We start from the raw sequence: 20,687 nt of genomic DNA, 5'->3' as shown, positions 1-20,687 counted from the left end.
AAGTTTGAAATGAATGTCCAACTGCAGTTTTAAGCTTGGAACCAGCTGCTTCTGGAATTTCTCCATCATTACTTAGCTTCATCATCAGTGAACAACTATCACTCTTCCAAATGTGCCTGGATATCTGTTGTCCCACAAAAGGTTCAGTTGTCTCAAAAAATACACAAATCTCCAGGGCAACTGCAGCATTGACAGGAACGAGCAAATAATGCATGGGTCTGTGGAAGGACAATAGTCTTCTGAGTCAGAGGTTTTCATTAGATGATTTAAGTAGCTTCAGGGTTTTAAGTCACTCATCCAGCGGATGTCTCATCTTACTTCCTCATAAAATATCTGTCTTTACATTAAAGGTATGTCACAGCTCAGAATGACTGCAAATGGAAGTAATTAAAAAGGAGGTAGTTGAATTGGAATGTTGTTTAACTTTTTTAAGGAAAAACTCTCCTCTACTCAGTTGAGCATTACAGTGATGTATTTATACTATATTCAATGCTTCAAAGTCTCAAATAGGCCAGGTGCTGAAAAAGCACATTTTCTGGTACATTTATACCAATGTCAGTGAGCAGACTTTGAAGACTAGCAGGCCTCACTAACTGAAGGTTTCTACATCAACCGTTAAGAGTTGACAGGAAGTTTCCCACTAATTTTTGAGAACTGAATCAAGTTCTGGACATTGCATTTTTGGTAAGGCACAAAACACTGGATAACACATATTTTTAAAGCAAAGCTTCCTTGTGTTATCTGTTCATGGTTTTGACTCTGGAAAGAGGTCTGGGTGGTACTGAAAGTCATGTCTGCTTTGCATCATTTATATTAATAGCTCTCCTTGGTTTTCTTGTCCCTCAGGGTACCCAGGAACTGGTTAGACAGGTGAAGAATTTGCCCCAAGCCAACTACAACCTTCTCAAATACATATGCAAGTAAGTGAAATTAATTAACACTTGGAAAAGTGACTAAGTTTTGTGAGGCTCAGTCTTACATGCAAATAATTTACTCTGAAGTACGAATATTCAAACTCCACTTGCTTGTAAGTTACTGCTACTATAAAGCATGTGGAGGTGAACATGCAGCCTGCCTGAAGGAAGCTCTTGGTTTATCCAAGAGCACCAGCCAAGCAAACTGCTGTCACCTACACCCTTGGCAGCAGGCATGAATGAAACTAATATATTATTTATTTCAGAAGCACTTAAAGACCAGTAAAGAAAGGCTTTTTTTCCAGGTACTGCACAGTTGGAAGATTTATGACATAAGCTGAGTAGCAGATGTTGCCAGAATAGCCGCTCTGGCCTCAGCTCTGATTTGGAAGTGGGGTCAGGAATGGCTTCCCCTTGGAGTACCAGGGACTCTGCAGCCCTGTCTCCCCTTGTCTCTCTGCTGACTCTCCCAGTTTTTGCAAAGTGAGCTGGAATGTGTTTTGGGAGCTGGAGTGGGCTATTACCCTAGATACAACATAGTGAATTTATGTTGTATTCTAGTCTCTGTTGTTGTTAGTTCCTTTATGACCAGTGGGATTTGCACATCTGGAGCAGGCAGTAGACAAAAACACTGACATATGAATCCCGTGACTTATTCAAGATGTGTCAAGCCCTTCCCAAGTGTATAGATAGACAGCATTTCTGAAATGTGTTTTTTGAATGTTTTAAAAAATTATTTTGCCTCACCATGTGTTTGTATAGCTTTTTGTTTTAATATCTAAGTGTTTGAGAACATGAATGGCTGAGGCAGGGGAATATAATTGTACATGTTTCAAAGTTAAGAACTGAGGAAAGGAAAGGAAAGTAGAATTTGCTTCTAACTTTGTGAAGAAAACTCAGGGTTCTTGGCTCTCAGCAGTGTCCACTACAGGGTGAAGCCACAGAAAAAAAATGGGAGTGCCTAGAAAAGTCATGCTGGAAGTAGAAGTATTCAAAAATTGGCCAAATTGCAAAATCACAAGGAAGCTTTTTCCTTGCCAAAACCTATCCAATCATCCAAAAATTAACAGTAGTTAGGAAATGGAGTACAGAGTAGGACTGCTCACTTTAGAGGCCACTGAGTCCTCTTTCCTGCTGTTGTAGTTTTGCATGTCATTTGGTCCTTTTTACAACTTGGCTAATGATGTACAAGCATGTTTGTTACAGCCTTTATCTTGCTGTAACTTCTATTGGGAGGCTGTTCCCAATAACAAAAACATTAAATGTTAAAAACTTTCTGCTGATTTCAAGCTCATATATATGGATAGCCATGGACAGCCACAGATTTCTTTATGTGCTGCCTTTGGCTTGCATGGTCTTTTTCTTGTGTTGATGTTTGCCCAGCTGGTGCATTCACAAGAAGTATTTGGGCTACCTCTTTACCTGCATTGGGTTAGATTCAAGCAACTAAGCTCTTTCCACAGACTGCTAGTTCTCAGACAAAGAGATGAGTAAAATGTCTTTTTACTTCTGTTATGTCTGTAAGTGAAAACTGGCAGAACTTAATCTGTGTAATTGTAGAATTCCTATAAAAATGTGAAAATCTGTACTTTCATACCCAATAGAAGGCTGGATCCCTGGTAGGATGTTACCTTTGACAAAAAACATCCTCTTCTCTCTTGTTCATACACTAGGAGGGAGCTCGGGTTATTACTGAATATCTAAACTGCACTAGGCCCTAGAAGCATTTCAGGTATCAGGGTTGTATAAACACAGGACAAAACTGTTAATGCTCCAGAATGCCTACAGTCTAAATATGAGAAGTGACTTATTATTCCTCTCCTCCTTTGATTTTTCTGGGGGGGCTTTTCAAGGTTCCTTGATGAAGTTCAGGCTCACTCCAGCATTAACAAGATGAGTGTCCAGAACTTGGCTACAGTATTTGGACCAAATATATTACGACCCAAAATGGAAGATCCAGTGACCATGATGGAAGGTAGGTACTACCTTTGTGACATAAACCTGTGTTTTGGAGATGTAAAAGCAAGTTGAAAGTTATGCACTTGTTGGTAGCTGTATCACTTGACTGCACCATCAGCAGCAAGTCAAGCGATCCCTTTCACCGGCGCCTGTGAGGGGGAGGTACCAATTGGCCTCTATCCTACTCAGCACTGGCCTGGGAGTGTCTTTCTTCTCTACTACATGAAAATGCCTTTGCCCAGTTATAAGTTATGTGAAACTCTTTTTGAACATACAGCTGAAATGAATGATCAAATATTCTTCAGCAGGACTGTGTTTAAGTACCAAACTGCTGTTTAGTATTGGCACATTTGGGTGGTTAGACAGATCTCTGTAAAGGACATCCAGTCTACAATAAAAGAGGGACTGTAGTTATTGCTGTGCCACAGAGCTATAGCTAGGTGTCTTAGAAGTGTTGTCTTCTAAGCATGCTGTGTATGGGTTAGAACCCAAGAGGTAAGTTGAAAATCACCATTAATTTTGGAGGTAAAAATCTGAAGCTTAAAAATTATCTGCCTTCATAGGGCATGATCTCTGGCTGGCTGAGACTTGGGCTAGGAGGCAGCCCTTCTCCCAGGTGGCAATGGACCATAACTACTGTATTGCAAGTTTTAGCAGGGTCTTTGTATCAAATTTTGTGGGATCTTTGCAGGACTACAAAAGGACTTGATGGATTCATCTAGCATTAGGCACAGATGGAGAGGCTGTGCCCAGGATGTGTGAACTCAGCCCTGGCACCACTACCTAGCTGTAGGGGACAGCTGATGTGGTGTTCTGCATGATGAAAATCCTTCACGAAATGCCAGGATGATCACACCTTAGTGGCAGCAGTGCCTTTAGCTCTGCACAAGTGACCTCTGAAAGGCACTGCAGATGTGTGCCCCACTGATGGCAACCCTATAAGGTAACAGGCCAACTTCAGAGCATGACCTGGTATACTGTAGTTGTTCAGGGACTTGAAGTCTGCCACAGAGATGTGGGATGTATTACTAAGGGCAACTTTGAGACCTCCTCGAAGGTGGGAGGAGGTACAAAAATGTGGGGGAGGAGAGAAAGGGAATGCAGAAGCAGATGTAGTTATTCAGCATTACAAAGGTGGGGGTAGCTGAAGTCTCAATGTGTTGTGTGATGTTGTGACTTCCCCTAGTGGCCAGCTGGCCAGTGGTGATAAATCTTTTACAGCCTTGGCCAACAACATGCTTTTTGTTCAGTTCTACAGATGACAAGTTTGGGTTCAGTTCACCTGAGGCACTTCTTTTGCAGTCCAGCTGATGACAGAGGTGCTTGTACTGTGTGTAGATGCTGTGGTTTCATGGTCTCTGCTAATCACCATATGAAAATATGACAGTGATGCCATCTGGAATTCTGTATTACCACAGATCTGGAGCGCAGAAAAATGGTGATCCAGTGACTGGATTTTTAGACTTAATCATTATGTTCATAAGCAACAGCACTGAAAATGTTTTATTTTATTGTTAGTTGAGGATAGAAGATTGGTTAAATAGAAATAATGGAGAAGTGGGAAAATGCTCTTTTTTTTTTTAGCTTTAGGCTAATATGAATCTGAAAAGTCAACTGATAGAGAAAAATACTACTGCCATTCTCAACAAAAATCACTTTAATTGGGTCTCTCTTCAAACTTAGGCCATAAATTTTAAATACAAATATGTGAATTTCGACAGCTAAATTATTAAGAGTGACCTTATCTCCAGAGACACTTATTTCTCTCCTCACGCAGACATAAAATAGAAGTTGTAGGTGAGCTCAGTACATCTGGCTATCAGGCTGAAACTTTATTATTAAATTCAGGCTCTTAAACTCCTGAATATGTTAGTGTTATTTTCTATTTCAGACAATGATTAAAGATAGAATTAATTACATATTTGCTCTTTTAAAGGTTTTCCTCTTTTGTACAGAAATGTTTCGTATTAGGTTTGGTCTCTGTTAGGTCATAATGGTCTACTCCACTACTGGAAAATGATGACAGTTTATTTCTGTGGATTTAAATACTTTCAACTACTTTCTTTACTTGTTGTACACCTTCTACAAGTGCATGTGTCATACAGATGTCATACTTCCTCCAAATTTCTCAATACATTAAGAGTGCAGCAGAAGGCCTGAGCTGCAATTTCTGGTTCTTCAGTAAACACTACCTCTGGGCCCATCAAGGCAATGAAACTGGGTGCAACATAAGTCATGGAAACGTCCTGGTTTTGGAAGCTGGATGGAGAGGTGCTCCATCCCAGCTAATAGGTTAGTGTGTCCAGGATCCAGCGTGCGTCTCTGCACAGTGCAGTGCATGGATGCACATGCCGAGATTGATGATGGCTCTGAAGCCCATGCCTTGTTGTGGTACTGACATAGCCTGTTTTCTGGGTGTACTCCTCCGTTGTCCTTAAAAGGTGTCCTTAGAAGGCCAATTTATTAATCATTGCCACTGATCATTTGTACTCTGCTAGTCAGCTACATTAATGAGCTAGCCTGATATTTACATCCCTCACAGTCCCCATTTCCAGCACTGGGAACAATTCCTGTACAGAAACGCCCAGAGCAGTTGTTTGTACAGACCCAATGCAGTGCACGGTGCCTCACAACGAGACAGGGAGTGTGTGTCTGAGGTCTTCCATGCCTCACCAACTGCTTGCCTTTGTTTTCTTCCCACAGGCACCTCACTAGTTCAGCACCTGATGACAGTGCTGATAAGTGAACAGGGGCGAATCTTTGCTGTTCCTCAGGCAGATGTGCCAGTGAGCCAGCTGGAAATCAGACCTGTGCGTCAGCGCAGTACTGTGGAGTGGATCTCTGAGGAGGATGGGGAGGACAGCAGGTCAGAGAACAGGGTTCCCAGCCCCACTGATTTGCCTTTGAGCAATGCTGTGGCACTAGAGGCCACTCCTGGAACTACATTGAAAAACACTCCTTCAGAGCACAGCAGCAAATTGACTCAGCCTGCCACCAGCCCCAACAAAAGAGTGCAGACACTGCCTCCATGGAAATACTCCTTCCGTCAACAGGGAGCACGGTCTGTGAGTCCAAAGCTTGGCAGCTCATCCTTAGATATCCCCAACCTCTCCTCCGGTGGGAACTGGTTGATGAATGGACTGTACTCTCTCCGAGGCCATCGCCGGACAGCATCTGGAGAACGAGTTAAAGACTCGTGTTCTTCTCAGAGACTCTCTACTTATGACAACGTCCCTTCATCCAGCCTGTCCCTCAGCACACACAGTATGGCCAGCACCACGTGGTCTACATCATCATGTGAAATCTCTGTGGTGGACACGATCAGCAGCTGCCCAGCCTGCCGGGCCAGCGACTCTTCTACCTTAAGCTCTCTCAAAACCGAGTGGGTAACTCAGGGCTCACTGTCTCAGAGTGAGGTCAAGACTGCAGACCTGGAGAACAGCATCGATGGGTTTGAAGCATGCAGCAGCAGCAGCAGCGAACAGAGCAACCCAGCTGCAGCTTCCAGAGACTCTGTCAAATGCTCTAAGGCCTTACAGAGCTTGGTGGTGGAGCTAAAGACAGAACTCAGCAAACAGAGGACTGAGTATGAGAGTAGTATCAAAAGGTAATGTTGTCTGTCAGCATTACCCCTGTTTGAATGTGGGTGTGGGCTGCCAAGTGTGTCAGATTTTTAGACCTGGAATTTGGGTTTGGGAGACAAGAGACTTGGTTATGATCTTTCCTGACTGCTCTCTGAATCCAACTTCTATCTCTCTGCTCTAAGAGAGGATCAAAAAATGGCATTTCTGTCACACAGGGAATTCCAGTATTTTCACATTCTATGTTTTCAGTGGAAATCAGAATTGCACAGCTAATGCCAAAGTCTGCTCTTTGTCAGTGGCCTGGGAGAAACAGCAAAGCAAACATCTGTCTCTGAGGGAGGGACTGAGTCCCAGGGTGGAACTCTGTCAGTCTGTACAGGTGCTGAGATTTGTACCACATTAGTCTGATACTGGGGGTTTTTTGTTACTTTTCCCAACCGAAACATTCTTCAGGAAACTGATTTTGACTGTTCTTCAGGGTTTTTTGTGATGGTGTTAGGACTGCATCTTAGTGACAACTTTTGCAGCAGCCCTTTTGTGTTGAACTTCTAGAAACCTTGCTTTTGATTTTGATGTATTTGGTGGTTCTTTGCTCACTTGGCCAGCTACTCGAAGCAGCAGCAAGGTGGTACTTGCACAGCAGATATGTGAACTGTGCAAGTATTTGCCCACTCTGATGCGACTGCTGGTGTTGTACTTTCAGATTTATGCTCAGAAAAAATCTCCAGTTTTCAGGAGAGGTGTGTATGAGGGCAGGGGCTGTAGGAAGTAGAAAGTATTAATAACTAGGAAGTCATATTTATTCAATTTTGTGAGTTAGTATATTAGGTTTTATGAGTGTAAGTGCTTAATAGAATGACTTTCAGGCCTGTATTCAGGGAAATATGTACATGAAATATTGTTGCTTAAAGGGATTAGATATGGTTTAATATACAACCATACGCAAAATTGTATACCATGTTTTAATTCAGAAGAATCATCATTGGCCTGGGCTCTGCAGCACTGGCACCTGGCACTGAAGAAGGGCTGTAGTCCTATTTCTTACAAATAGTTGAGTTCTCAGCTTCATTTGTGTGTTATTACTGTTATACTACTTCAATTATTACAACTCTGGTAGCATTTACATGCCTCAATCTATCTCCAAACAGTCTCCCAAACATGGTACCAAGAGCACATATGACTGTTTGTAGGGATTGTAGAGAACAGCTTTGGGGTACATGTGCCCCTTTTTTCTCATTTAAGTAATTTCTCAAAAATGTATCTGAACTGTGACCTCTTCCAGTGGGCCAGCTGCTACGATAGGAATTTCAATTGCTACCTTCCTGCTTTATGATCTCCTGTGGCAGTGGCTTACCACCCTCTGCAGCTTTTCTGCCTCTTGCATTGTCCTGCCTTGGTATGTGACGCTGGAAGGAGAATCAGGCCACGTAGCACTTTCAGTTCCCACCCAACATCACAGGGTACGAGAAAGGGAGAAAAGTGTCCCCGCCTTGTTGTTTCAGAAGACCTGATGAGAACACCAGTTGCTAGCTTAGTGTGCTGGAAAAGGTTTGTGAATGAGGATGGTAATTCATTTTTTGGTTTGTGTTTTTTTTTGAGCTGCCCTACCAATGCAGAGTGGAAGGGAGGTGAGGGTACATGCCTTGCATTTAATTCTGCACAGCTGCCCTTGCAAGCCTCATTGCAGGGATAGAGAGTAACAAACCAAAAGTAGACCAGGCTGCAAAATGTGGAAATCTGTATTTGCACATTTTTACCTGCAGCCTTGGGGAAAAGAGATGGCTTTCCACCTGTTATCAGTAAAACTGTTCCAACAGGGACAGCTGTTGACATCGGGGATATCCAGGAAGACCTGTCCTTCATTCCAGCTATTCAGCATTTTCAGCTCCTTACACCTGCCTTTCTCCTTCAGCAGGACAGGGCCAGAGAGCACGTTGGCTGGAGGGAAGGACTAAAAATTGGCCAGGTCTCACAGTATAGAGTAGCCAGGAGGAAAATGCCTGATGAACTAATAGTTTCATAAAACCAGGCAAGATGCAATCACTGCCTTTTTGTATTAAACAGGATGACTCCAGCTGTTCAGGATTACAGCCTGAAGGATCTTGCTGTCAAGTCAATGAATTTCAAGCCAAGTTTTTCAGCTCTGAAAATTTTGCAATGTTTTTAATGTATCTGCAGCAATTTACATGTGCAAAAAATATGTTCCTTTTGCGACTGCATGAAAGCCTGCTCCTGTTGAAAGACAGGCACTAACTAGCAAAGAAAGGGAGGCTGCTAACAGGAAAACTTTGGGCAGCCTCACTAGCTTTACTTTATTGAAGATAATTTAGTCTCCAAATGTTAATAATTAGTTCCTTTATGGTTGTACATGTGCTTGTGTGGTTTGCAGAACTTCATGTGTGTAGCAGGGCACGTTTTAATGAAGGAATATGAGCTTTTTGTTGGCACATACATAAGCGAAGGGAAAGCAGAGTCAGTACCTGCCTGGGGCAGAGGTAAGGAACACTTGCTGATGGAAAAGCTGTTATTTATCATCATCAACTGCCCATTTTCTCTCTCTTAGTCACAGGGAGGCAAGTTTTATGGCCTTCCTGTAACCAGTCTGTTCCAGAGCACTTCTCCCTCGAGGTTAGTATAATTATCAGGCATTCTCTGTTGAGTTTCAGTAATTCACATTTACCACCTGGGACTCTTAAGAAACTGGAACTGTCTTGGAGAGGACTATTATATTGTGTATGTAGAAATGCAGTAAGTAGTGTGACCCTACATAATTCAGAACATGGACAGCTATTCTAGGCTGCTGTAGCTGACCCCCTAAGCTTTGTGGTGGAAAAATTTAATTGGTAGAGCTGTATGATGTAACAAAAAAGTCATAAAGGGGGTGTGTGTGTGTGGAGAAGCACTCTAGCTTCAGCAGAGTTCTCTTGTATTACAGAAGACAGCAACTTGGGTGATAAACATCTGCCTTCACTGAGATGGGCAGTAATTTGCAGAAATAGTACACATTTGTTCACTCATCAGTGCAGCTGTTGGTCTGCTGGACTTGGTGATCAGAAAACCGATGTGTGACTTTTTAATTTGTTGTGGAAGTTGTGACAAGGATAATATTGCCATCCCTAGCTGTGTGTGAAGGAAGAGTTTAAGAGATGCACTGCATTGCCTGCATTAATTGCCTCTTGGTGGTCACAAAATAGAATTCAGGCTGTTCTGGGACTGTCACAATGGTCCCTTTTTTTGTTGTTGTTGTTGTGGAATCTGTAGGGTGTTCTCTAAAATTAACCCTTTCACAGAGAAGCCAGGCACCCCAGCTTCACAGTTAGCTATTATACTGATCAATGAACCTAAGAGGGGTGGGGTTTTGTTTTTTTTTGAGGGGCATAACTTTTCCTAGGAAAAGCATAATGTACCCTTTCTAAATATTCTAGTGATCAGAAATTCCTATCTAGATATACCCTCTCCTCTGTATTAGTACCATTACTCTGTCTTGTGATTGGGAAACATGATGGGGAGGACAGCAAGTGATGTGCCTTCTGTTCTGGTTTCAAATCAAAAAAACCCCATAAGCCTTGTTCTTTGATTTCCTTAGAGAAAAGCTCCAAGTCTTGCATGACAGCTTTGTCCACAGAGAAACTTATGGTTCATTTTTCAGATATTTCCCTCACATGAAATACTGGGTTTTACAACATCTTGTACAGTATGACAAGCTCTTATTCCCCCAGCCCAATGTCACTGTCAAACTTTACCATAAACAGATGGTGCAGAAGGCCTGTGACCTCATTCCTACCCGACCTCCAAGGATGTTCCTCTGTACTGGATATCCATGTAGGGAAACATGGAGGTTAAAAGATTATTTTGGAATCATATATTTGAACTCAGCCTAACTGAGGAGTTAATACATCTCCTCGGACATTTCATTTGTTGTACAAAAGTAAGCACTGCATTGTAAGATTTGAGCATATTTTTTCAAGGGTCCAGCTTTCAAGGAGTTTACGTCAAACGAAAAGGCAATTAGTGCCCTCCTTTAAGATTTTTTCTTAGAATGAAGATATTTTAGCTTTAAGTGGAAAAACTTACATTTATTATAGCTATTGGCAGTATTTATCCAGCCTCTTAAAAAACCTGTTTTTTTCTTCTCTTTCCCCTTTGATTTTAAGAATTGAAGAAACAAGTGCAGACCTGAAGAAACAAGTACTTAGGTTAGAAGAAGAACTGGACCAAGAACGAAAGAAGTACACAATGCTGGAGATAAAGCTGAGGAATTCTGAACGTGCTCGTGAAGATGCTGAGAAGAGAAATAACCTCCTGCAGAAAGAAATGGAAGAATTTTTTTCAACATTAGGATGTTTAACTGTTGGGAGTCGAAGTGCTAAAGTCGCCAAGTAGAACAAGCTGATGTACAGCACAGAAAATTCTATTTCTGGCCAAACCAGTGAAAATGCACATTTTGTTCTGGTATACTCATGCATCATGAGTAATTCTACAGTGATTGTGCTTTCAGTGACACTTGCTTTGTTGTCTTTACATGTGCTGTAGTATTTGAGCCACCTGGGAATGACTGATAAACACAACGCTTGAAAGTTTAGATGTCAGATTGCTCAGAAAGAGTGGGCACCCTTTTTACCCATAAATCAAAAGACAGCATTCTTCATAGCTGTACTGCTCCCATCTTTGGATTTACTGCACCATCCTTTTGCTGGCTCAAGGACAGTAGAGATTCCTGCAAGGTGGGTGGGATGGTCAGAACTGATGGACAGGCTGAGCCTGCAGCTGAGGGCTCTGACACTTGCACTTGGGAAAATGGCAGTTCCAGTATGTCACCACATTCAATGTGGTTTAGCATATGGATTTAATGAGGTATTTTTTTCTCCCCACCCCCTACATAAAGTTTGTTAAAATTTCTCATTGAAGTGGCATTATTTTACAAAGATAGTGTGAAAACAAAGTCTACAAACAAGTTTAAGGTACCAAAATCTTGACAATTAACTAAAATTGTCCCTTATCTACCAAACAGTTCTAGTGTTTCACAAAAATACAACTTATTAAACTGTATGTGATTAATAATCAGATTGGCCACACGAACTCCATGGAACTTTAAATATGCACATTTTGCCTTAGGTACCTGGGGGGTTTGAGCCAAAAATAGAGCAGTATTAGCTGCAAGAAAAAAATCTCATGAGTGAGTTGATATGTACTGATCATACATGAAGGTAGGAAAAAAAGATTTTTATCATCAAAACACATCCAATTGCTGAGGCGTTTTATGTATAATACTTAAATAGCAAAACCTAGGGCAAGAGAAATCAGTGCAATTAGTGGCGGAAAGTGGGGAAGGGTGGAGCTCTATCTTTAACCTTCCCAGGACAATTTACATTTAGCTGCCTTGTAACATTTCTCATGACATCAGCTGATTTTTTAATAGTTAAGTTCACAGGGAGACGAGGGGACAGGAGGAATACAGTAAACGATCCAGCAGCCTATGTTCATTCCTTCTACTAAAGAAATGTCATTAAGAATGAAGCTGTAACTTCCAGTAACTAGCTGCTAGGGCTCACTGCGCCATCAAGGGACTGTGAGAAGTTCTGCCTAACATTTCTAGTGCTCTGAGCCACACAGAGCCTGCACACAGAAAACTGTTTCACCAGATTCAGCTTGAACTCTGCCAGCCAGCCCAGCACTCACAGCACTGTTCACCCTCTCTTGGGTGTATCTCTGATATCTTGGGCAGCCTGAGTCTCATGGGAGAGAGATTTTTAATGGAAAAGTGGCACAACGACATGAACTGGCTAAACTGTAGCTAAGGTTCTTGCTTTATTTATTTTCCAAAAATTACCTGAATCTGTCTTTTCTTAACTAGAAAATACATCTCAGTCTGGAAATAACCTTAGAATGGGCTTTTTTATGTACTAGCTTACACTTTTCAGTATTGATTTTCTCCTCATCATATTACAGATATCCAGATATTTCAACATTTAAACATCTAGAAGTTACCTTGTTTCTACCTCACTGTGATTCTTCTCCTTCCTGTAGAGATGTAAACCATTTAAAGCAAGTGAAAAAAAAAAAAAAAAAAGCACAAAAAAAACCCCAAAACATTTCAACCTATTCTTTCCTAGTTAAGTCAAGTCATGGAAGGTGCTAAAGTAAGCCGTGTGGAGAGGTTAGTCCAGTTATTTCAAATCATTTTCTCTTCTTCCCAGCACACCCAGCCGAGCGGGACCCCGCGCTGCGGCCGCCACGGTCGTTGGGCAGGAGCAGCGCGCCCCCTGCCGGCAGCAGCGTCGCCTCTGCCTTTTTTTCCACGCAACCCCCCCGCTTTGTTTTGTTCCCGTCACAACTGATCCTGCAAGGAACACCATAGCTTGTTTAAAACAGCCGCATTAAGATGCATAATGTTGCAAGTGTTGTAACGATGGTTTTGAGGCAGGAGCAGCACAGCAGGTTAGGTGTGTCAAGCACTATGCCAGTCATCACAAACCAAACCTTACTACTAGAAAAATTACCTGCAATTAAAACATCAGGACTGTTAAAAATAAAGTTTCTACTGTCTGAGGCATTCAATCCAAGCAGTAGTAGCACCCAGGTTATTTTAATATCCTCTTCTATTCCCACCCCCAACATGGATACCTTTCACTATGTCCATCCTGGCAGCCCACATCCCTGAGACTATTTATGTTGCATTATCTCCTGTGTGTATCAAGTGCTCCCTTTTAGTCCTGGCACACTACAACCTCAAGAACCAAGCTGTGCCAACTGGAAGCCTAAAGAACAAATATGCAAGACAAACACTAAACTCGATTATTGGCTAACTCCCAATGAAATCAAATGCAGCTGGAATTCTAGATATTATTTAACTATTTAAGACTAGGTAACCACTACAGATAGCAGAACCGAGAAAGAAACCTGTCTAGCCCAAATCTTCAGCTCCAGGATAGGATCATCTCTCGGCTATGTAGCACTGCATAATCTTACTCTGGCATCCAGTATAAAATTCACAAATGAAAATGTACTCACTCAACTTTTGTACCCATTTGACTGTTGTGCTCCAGAAACAGACACCCATTCTTCTTGCTTATGAGGGATAAATTTCAGGTCCTTTGGGAGGTGATCTACTGCAGTAAATAAAGCCTGCAAGAAGCTGCAAACTACCCAGTTCATCTTAAAGCAAAGCACGGTAGGATGTTAACTCTAAAGGACTGCAATAGGAGGATAATGTTCATTTCCCATCATGGGCAATTATGCAAGAAATGGGAACACACCTGCACTATTGTACACAACCTCATGAAACAATATGCCCTTATTTGAGGAAGATGATACAAGCCTTCCTAGCCTTACCTCCTGCTTCTGTACTCTCTTTCCTGCCACTTCATTTGCCTAGTGAAGAAAGGATTCCTTATTTTACAGACCTTTCACTTATTATAGCTCCCACTTTAAAGTAGCAAGTTTTTTAAAAGCATTTACAAGATACAGGTTTGCCAGTAATTACAAGATATGACATATCTGTAATTAGGTAGATGTATTTTTACCATAGCTTCACATGTACAAGCTTCCCAGTCTGGAACACCCCTTCCAGTATTATGCAGGCAAAAAAAGTGTAAGAATCTTCCAGTGAAAGAAACCCACCACAAGCATATGCTTAAAAAAATACAAAGCCAAACAGCACCATTCCAGAATAAGAAAAAAAACTTCCATAGGTCTCCACGGCATTTCTAATATGAAAAAGGAAGATTAATAATGATAGATTATTGATTTATCGACATTTGCTAGTGAGTTCCATGCAAGCCAGCCACACTATGGAGTGTTTCAGCTCTGGGATGAAGTCACCCACAGACAAAACCACGGCAGAGCTAAGACTGTCTCATGTCTTGCTCTATATTAATAGATTAGTTGGAATCAGCTACACTTTATGCTAACATACGCAAATAAAAGAGCATTTCTGAGCCTCACCACATTTCTAGAAGAGTAGCTCATGAATGGCTGGTCCAGAGAAACAAAGCAGGCTGCATGGTACTGCCCATGGTCAAGTACCTTTCCCTTAAAAAAGTACCCAAAGACACTGTAACACCAACCAGACAAACACAACTCAAGAGCATCCTGAGTCTTCAGTTAAAGAAAAAACCCTGAGAGCCTTCTGGAAATGAAGGCAATGAAGTGCATTACATTAGGATTCAGCCCCACTGCAGAGGTGCCAGTGCAGGCACTGGCCCTAGCACCCATTAGCTCTCCAGGATCAGCTCTTCAGAGGTCAGTTCCCCCAGGCTTTTCCGAAACTCAGTTTTGAGAAAGTTTTTTCCTGAGAGCGCAGGGACTGGGCCCTCTTTTCATACACTAGACCACCATGGCTTACCTCTTTCTGCCACACAGGGTCTCAGCAGCTGTATTTCCAGGAAAGAATGAATTCCACATCCTGTGTCACATCCAAAGTCCACGGGAATGGAGAAATGGAAGAATAATATCACTTTGCTCTAAGCGAGCTCACGCACAAGACAACACTTCAAGTACCATTAAAGCCAGATGAATTCTCCAGAAGGCCTGATGCTAATAAAACTCCAACTGCAGCCTTCTGAAATCCATACAAAATCCATTCCAGCCTAGCAACGAAGAAACACCAAATTCATAGTGGTCAAACTTTTTTCCCCTTTTTTATTTAAAATATCATTATAACCAATTGACATACCAGATAACAATGTATACATTCCAGTGGTGCACATGTAATGACCTATGGCATGAATCATTAAAAAAACCACAATGTTCTCAGTAATGCCCCACCAACAGCTTATTTGGAGGGAATAAAGGAATAACAGGAAAAGGTATCAAATGTGGGGAAGAAAGAAAATTACAGTTTTCCCCAGTATTTTTAATGGTGTATCTTCCCCTTCATATTTCTTGGGACAAAATAAGATTAAGAATATACTTCAAAAGGGGCAGAATGAATGATCACAATAATTAGGAGGTTTTTTCCAACTTTAGTAATAAAAGTTAAACAACTCTCAAAAATAGACTAGATATTGGGCCTACAAAAGTAATTCATCTGTATGCAAAGCTTACCAAGAATTATTCCTTTTGTAAAATGTAAAGGATGAGCTGACATTACTAGTAAGCTATTTTTACCTACAAAACCAGACTACAATAATAAAATCACCAATTTACAGCTAACACAATATTCTAGATGTAGATTACTGTACACAAGCTATATATTACACATGAACATCTTACGTGAAATACTTAAGAAACATACTTACTGATATTGTCTCAACATTGGCCACTAGGTTTATTTTTCTAAAGGAAGTGTATTTTTCTATTCACATTCAGTGTAGTTCCAATAGTAAGGGATAGCTTTACTTACTTAAAAAAACATAGAAAGTTTGTGTGAGGTAGTTCAAGAAAACCTAGCTTAGAATTTTAACTGCAGAAGTAGAAACACAATGTGATCCGATTCATAACATATTTCTGTAATGCAGAGATATCTAAAGAAGAGAAGGATGTGAAAGAGATCACTTCAAATACCACTTTTATCCAGTGCCCTTAACTAAGAATAAATTAAATGAATTGAAAATTTGGAAAGGCAGTAAAGCATTATCACATTTCTCCATTAAAATCTTCTTTCTAATCCTGCTGAAAAATGCAGACAGCTCTCCTTCAACTCCAGTCCTCAAACTAAATACAGAAGAACCAAAACACTGATAGGAAAATAAAATGTAACAGTATTGACAGGCTACTGTCAACAGCAAATAAAAACATACCTAGAAACAGTAATTCACTTCCTTTAGCAACTTTAGCAACAGCAGTAAAGCCAAGTGTGAGATGAACTGTCTTCTCCCCTTTCCCCCATAATCAAGAAACATTTAATGTCTCACACTTTGGATTACTGGCTGTATAGGAACTATACCCATGTTCTAGCTTTTTGACCGTTTTTCTTTATGCAATGTTGAGATGAATGCTGTACACATGAATGCAGGAGGGTTATATTCATGCAAACACCCATCAAGGTGCTTAAGTTTTGCTCTCTAATGAAACAGCCTGTGTTCACAGAAGTAATTTTCCATAAAACAAACCCACATCAGTAACATACCACTTCCTGGGGCACTGAGGCAGCAGAGGGTGCTGTCGGCTCACACACGCCAAATACACTCACCACATCCTCCCCTGTATCCACACCCCAGGGCTGGCAGGGGGCTGACCCAACCACTATCTTTGTGTCTAGCTGGAACTCTTATCCAGAAAGAGACTTACATATAGCATAGCAAGGTTCTTCTAAACTAAAAACCCAAGCTGCACAGCACCTCCATAGGGAAAAGTGCCATGTCTATTCAGCTTAGCAGAACGAATGCACTAGAGGTGACCTGGTCAGTCAGGCTGCTCTAATATTGCTCTGGCAGGCTAGCTTCTCACACACACTAACACACAAAAACTTCGATTCTGACCCCCCTTGTCTTGCATTACCGAAGACTCCACAGAGCAGAGGTGCTGCACTAACACTAACAGTACTAATTCCCAACCCCTACTTCGATTTCAAAATCCTGAAGAACCTACTTCTATGAAAGGGAAGGAGCTATTTTATCCTTGATAACTGTCACAGCTGTGGCCAGAGAAGGTGGAAATTAATCTTGTCTTTATTTTTGTCCAACTTTTAACCTCACCTGACATAAGAAATCAGCGAGCACACTGTAATTCAGTCCCTACCAACTTCCCATGGATTGGAATGGCCCTAGAAGAGGAAAGCTGCATGCACTTTAGTGAAGCCTGTTGTCATGAGAAGATTTTGAAATAACCAACTAAAATAAAGCTTAATAATACTTTAAGAATAAAACTGTACAGTGTATTAGATAGTATATGAGCTAACAGCATAACAATAGACAAAGACAGCTGAACTTTAGCTGCCTATTTGTCTTCTATCTGTGGGAGCATACAATTACCTTTGAAAAAAATTTATATTTCAACTAATAAAAAGGGAACTTGACTAGCATGTTGTTGTGATACCTTGGTTACTGAATCTGACGTTCTTGTCTTTGAAATTTGCCCTCACTTTAATTTGCCCAAAACGCAAGCAACTGAAAACAAACCAACCAACCAAAATAACAACACTGCTATGAAGATGGTACCAAAAGGGAACTCTAGGTTCCCGCTGGCAAAGCTCTGACCTCCCCAAAGTAACCCCTTTAAACACAGCTCACTCCCACTGCAGTATGTTGCAGTGGACAGTCCCACCCATTCATCAACCCTGCCCTAAAAGAAGAAAAGCTCAGTTCTACTTAGAGCTTATGAACTAAGTTACTACTGATAGCATACTGTGGTAAAAGCCTAGAAAATGTTTCACTCAATATTAATTTTAAAAGCATTTTTTCTTTAGGACACTGGAAAGTGCTAACAAAAATTATTTTAAAGTTTCAAAATATTTAATTCACCACTTCAATCCAGAGGGGTCCAAAACATATTGAAATAGTTACCAAATATTTACCAAATTATCTTCTTAATAGCACAGGCATCAGAAGTTGATTTTGCCAGTATTAAACTCATTACTCTGGGTTGACCAGAATATCATTTGATCCTATATGACAATGGAGTACTGTTGTATGACCAAAATTTTTGGCTTAATTCACAGCTTAAACTTTGATAAAAAATTACAAAATAGACTGTTCTGTTGATCTCTGGTTAACTTGAGTAGGTTTTCTATATTCCCGTGCTAGATGAATCCAAACATGCCCTGCCTATTCTGAGGTAACAAACAATTTGGCAGGATCCTGTAAAATAATTGCCTTAACAAATGTGGTTTAGAAAGGCAATATTGAAATATTAGATACAAGTGAGGAAAGCAAAATGACACGCACACAGCACTTACCAGCAGTCTAGCCAGGCCAGGAAAATAACTGTGCAGTTTATCAATTTAGTCATCTCTGACACACTACCATTCCTTGTAACCCTGTATGTTTTTTAAAAAGACATGTTAGATATTGAAAGCATTACTACCACTTCTATTTTTCTGAAACTGCAAAGACAAACTTTCCTCTTCCAATTAGAACTCTAAAAAGATACCTATTTAACCCAACAAGCAGAAGTGACCACACTGAAAAGCATTAGACATTTCTGGATGACCTCTGTAGCCAGTTGTATTATTTGCTTATACTCCTGTGCCTGGCAAAACTTCTGTGTTTTTTTTTATGCCCATTTTTGTGAGCATTACTAATTTAAATTCCTCTTCACACACAAAATATGCATCTACACAAGGCAATCAATTATACAGCCTAGCTTCACTAAAAATCTGCATTTTCCAAAGGAATAAATTCTGAATGATTGTTTAACTCATAGATAAACTTAAGTCAGTTATACATAAATCATTCGGCAAATATAAAATGTAAACAGTTAAAATACTTCTGTGAGGAGCAGCACCATTTTACATGACTGTTTAGTAACTGTTGTATACATTTTAATATATCTTTTGTTTATAAAGTGTAATGAAACCTGGAGCTTCAACATCGAAAATTATTGAATATTTATGACTTAAAATGAACCATTATAAAGATTTCTGCTACACTGGTCTCATGGTGAAATGAAAGAGATTAATATTAATTTATACAGCACTACTTCCCCCTCCTTTGGATGGCATATATTGCTCACTTAATGCATTAATTACAGAAATCCTGAGGTTCTCCTACCACTTAATGGTCTTTAGCAATCAGTTACTTCTGGTGGAGAAAGAATAGCTGAAGTTTTGCCCCTATTGCATTCATGTCATTCCCTCTTCTACCCCAAAAGCACTCACCTTCGTAGACAAAACCAGTAAGAAACAAAACTCCCAAGACTCACATGTTATATGAAAGTATAGCTTCAGCATATTCATTTTCCCTGTTGGTAGTCTAGACATCCTGGATGAACTTCATTTTGTGTGTACAAAAACAGGCTACAAGCTAAAAGTAAACAGTTTATTTGCATTGCAATGTATTATTCATGAAGTATCCTCATGTTTTATGGTGATCACAAGATTTGGCATGCCACAAATCTGCAGAAAACATCACATTACTCAGTTAGGCTAGATATTTCTGCAGCTTTGAAGATATGCTTTGCTTTCTTAAGATCATAAAACCACTCAGATGAGGTTACTTTGCAAAGGATTGTTTACTGTTTCTCTAAAAAAATTCACTACTTGTTGCCTCTGCTGAAGTAGTGTAGGCAAGTGACCAAAATAAAAGAGGATTTTATTCACTGCCAGCACCACAGTAGTATGCCCAAAACTACAGGTGGCTGCACTGCATTCTCTCCCCACTCCACCTGGACATGAACATGCGACCAAGCATAAAACTTGAAGGATATCATGAACAAAACATCAGGAATAAATTCTAATTAAAAAATTGAAACCCTATAAAATCTTAAATAATTCATTATATGGTAATGACCACAACATTAATATGTGCTTTGATAAAACAAATCTTACAAATTCAGTAAAAAAAGATCAGCAGCATAATAGTAAAGCAAATATGCAGATTTTAAAACCACAATAAAAATTATCAGGTTTAATATTTTACAGTTAATTACAGCAAAAAAGTGGCTGCTTTAACACAACTTACAGTTTAAAATTACAGCACTTTATGATGAATTCTACCATTATTTTTGAAGAAACACTCAAAAATACCACCAAATTTTAAAGGTGCCCTATTAATGACTAAAAGGACCCCCCTCCCGCCCCCAAAAAGACCAAGTAGTCATCTACAGCAACCCAGAGGTCCAGCTGAGGTTTCTAGACTGCTGTCTGTATCAGAGGCCAATGTTGGATCTGTTGACATTGAAGACACATCATTGACAGATGACGATGAAGATGGATGTTGAGAGCCATTGATCATTGCTGCACCTGTGCTATGAGAAACAAAACAGCAAATCAGTTGCAGATACAGTTGCACGGTTCAGTCCTTGCATTAGTTTGTCTCTTCCTAATTAGCCATTACTTTCCCCTGTTTTGGCAAGTTTGGAGAAATGTGTCTCAGTTCATTGTCCAAGTAAATAAAGACCATAGGTCTTTAACATGGGGCTTAATGAATGGAATGTCAGAACCACAGAACTCACATGGCACGATACCTGTCAAATTACAGTAAATGGCTGAAGGTTAAAAAAAATCACAAACACAGATAATACTGCATAAAGTCAGAGCTACGGTACCCTAACTAAATGCTGAGGTGCAAAGCCAGAATGTATCTATATATCTAGATAAAGAAAGAAGGGGACTGTTTTTTTCCATCAGATA

General features: G+C 40.4%; 2 protein-coding genes across 25 annotated transcripts in view; one reads left to right on the top strand and one right to left on the bottom strand.

Moving 5' to 3' along the window:
- ARHGAP22 (Rho GTPase activating protein 22) overlaps window positions 1-11,359 on the top strand; it is a 141,133-nt gene extending 129,774 nt beyond the window's left edge. For 6 of the 12 annotated variants that reach the window (XM_065067358.1, XM_065067356.1, XM_065067357.1 and 3 more), the window contains 4 exons: window positions 847-921; window positions 2,754-2,889; window positions 5,577-6,480; window positions 10,612-11,359. In XM_065067358.1, the coding sequence (XP_064923430.1) occupies window positions 847-921; window positions 2,754-2,889; window positions 5,577-6,480; window positions 10,612-10,840 (1,344 nt within the window). In that variant the 3' untranslated portion in view covers window positions 10,841-11,359. The remainder of the gene's footprint in view (window positions 1-846; window positions 922-2,753; window positions 2,890-5,576; window positions 6,481-10,611) is intronic. The other 6 variants (XM_021284489.2, XM_021284449.2, XM_065067361.1 and 3 more) reach the window with 1 other exon arrangement.
- Window positions 11,360-15,071: 3,712 nt separating this feature from the next.
- MAPK8 (mitogen-activated protein kinase 8) overlaps window positions 15,072-20,687 on the bottom strand; it is a 51,829-nt gene continuing 46,213 nt past the window's right edge. For 7 of the 13 annotated variants that reach the window (XM_065067372.1, XM_065067371.1, XM_065067377.1 and 4 more), the window contains exon 12: window positions 15,072-20,302. In XM_065067372.1, the coding sequence (XP_064923444.1) occupies window positions 20,286-20,302 (17 nt within the window). In that variant the 3' untranslated portion in view covers window positions 15,072-20,285. The remainder of the gene's footprint in view (window positions 20,303-20,687) is intronic. The other 6 variants (XM_065067366.1, XM_065067364.1, XM_065067368.1 and 3 more) reach the window with 1 other exon arrangement.

This window comes from Columba livia, chromosome 6, assembly GCF_036013475.1.
Source record: "Columba livia isolate bColLiv1 breed racing homer chromosome 6, bColLiv1.pat.W.v2, whole genome shotgun sequence".
Classification (NCBI taxonomy): Eukaryota; Metazoa; Chordata; class Aves; order Columbiformes; family Columbidae; genus Columba; species Columba livia.
Note: the sequence above shows the minus strand (reverse complement) of the source record. Positions and strands in the feature narration are given on the sequence as shown.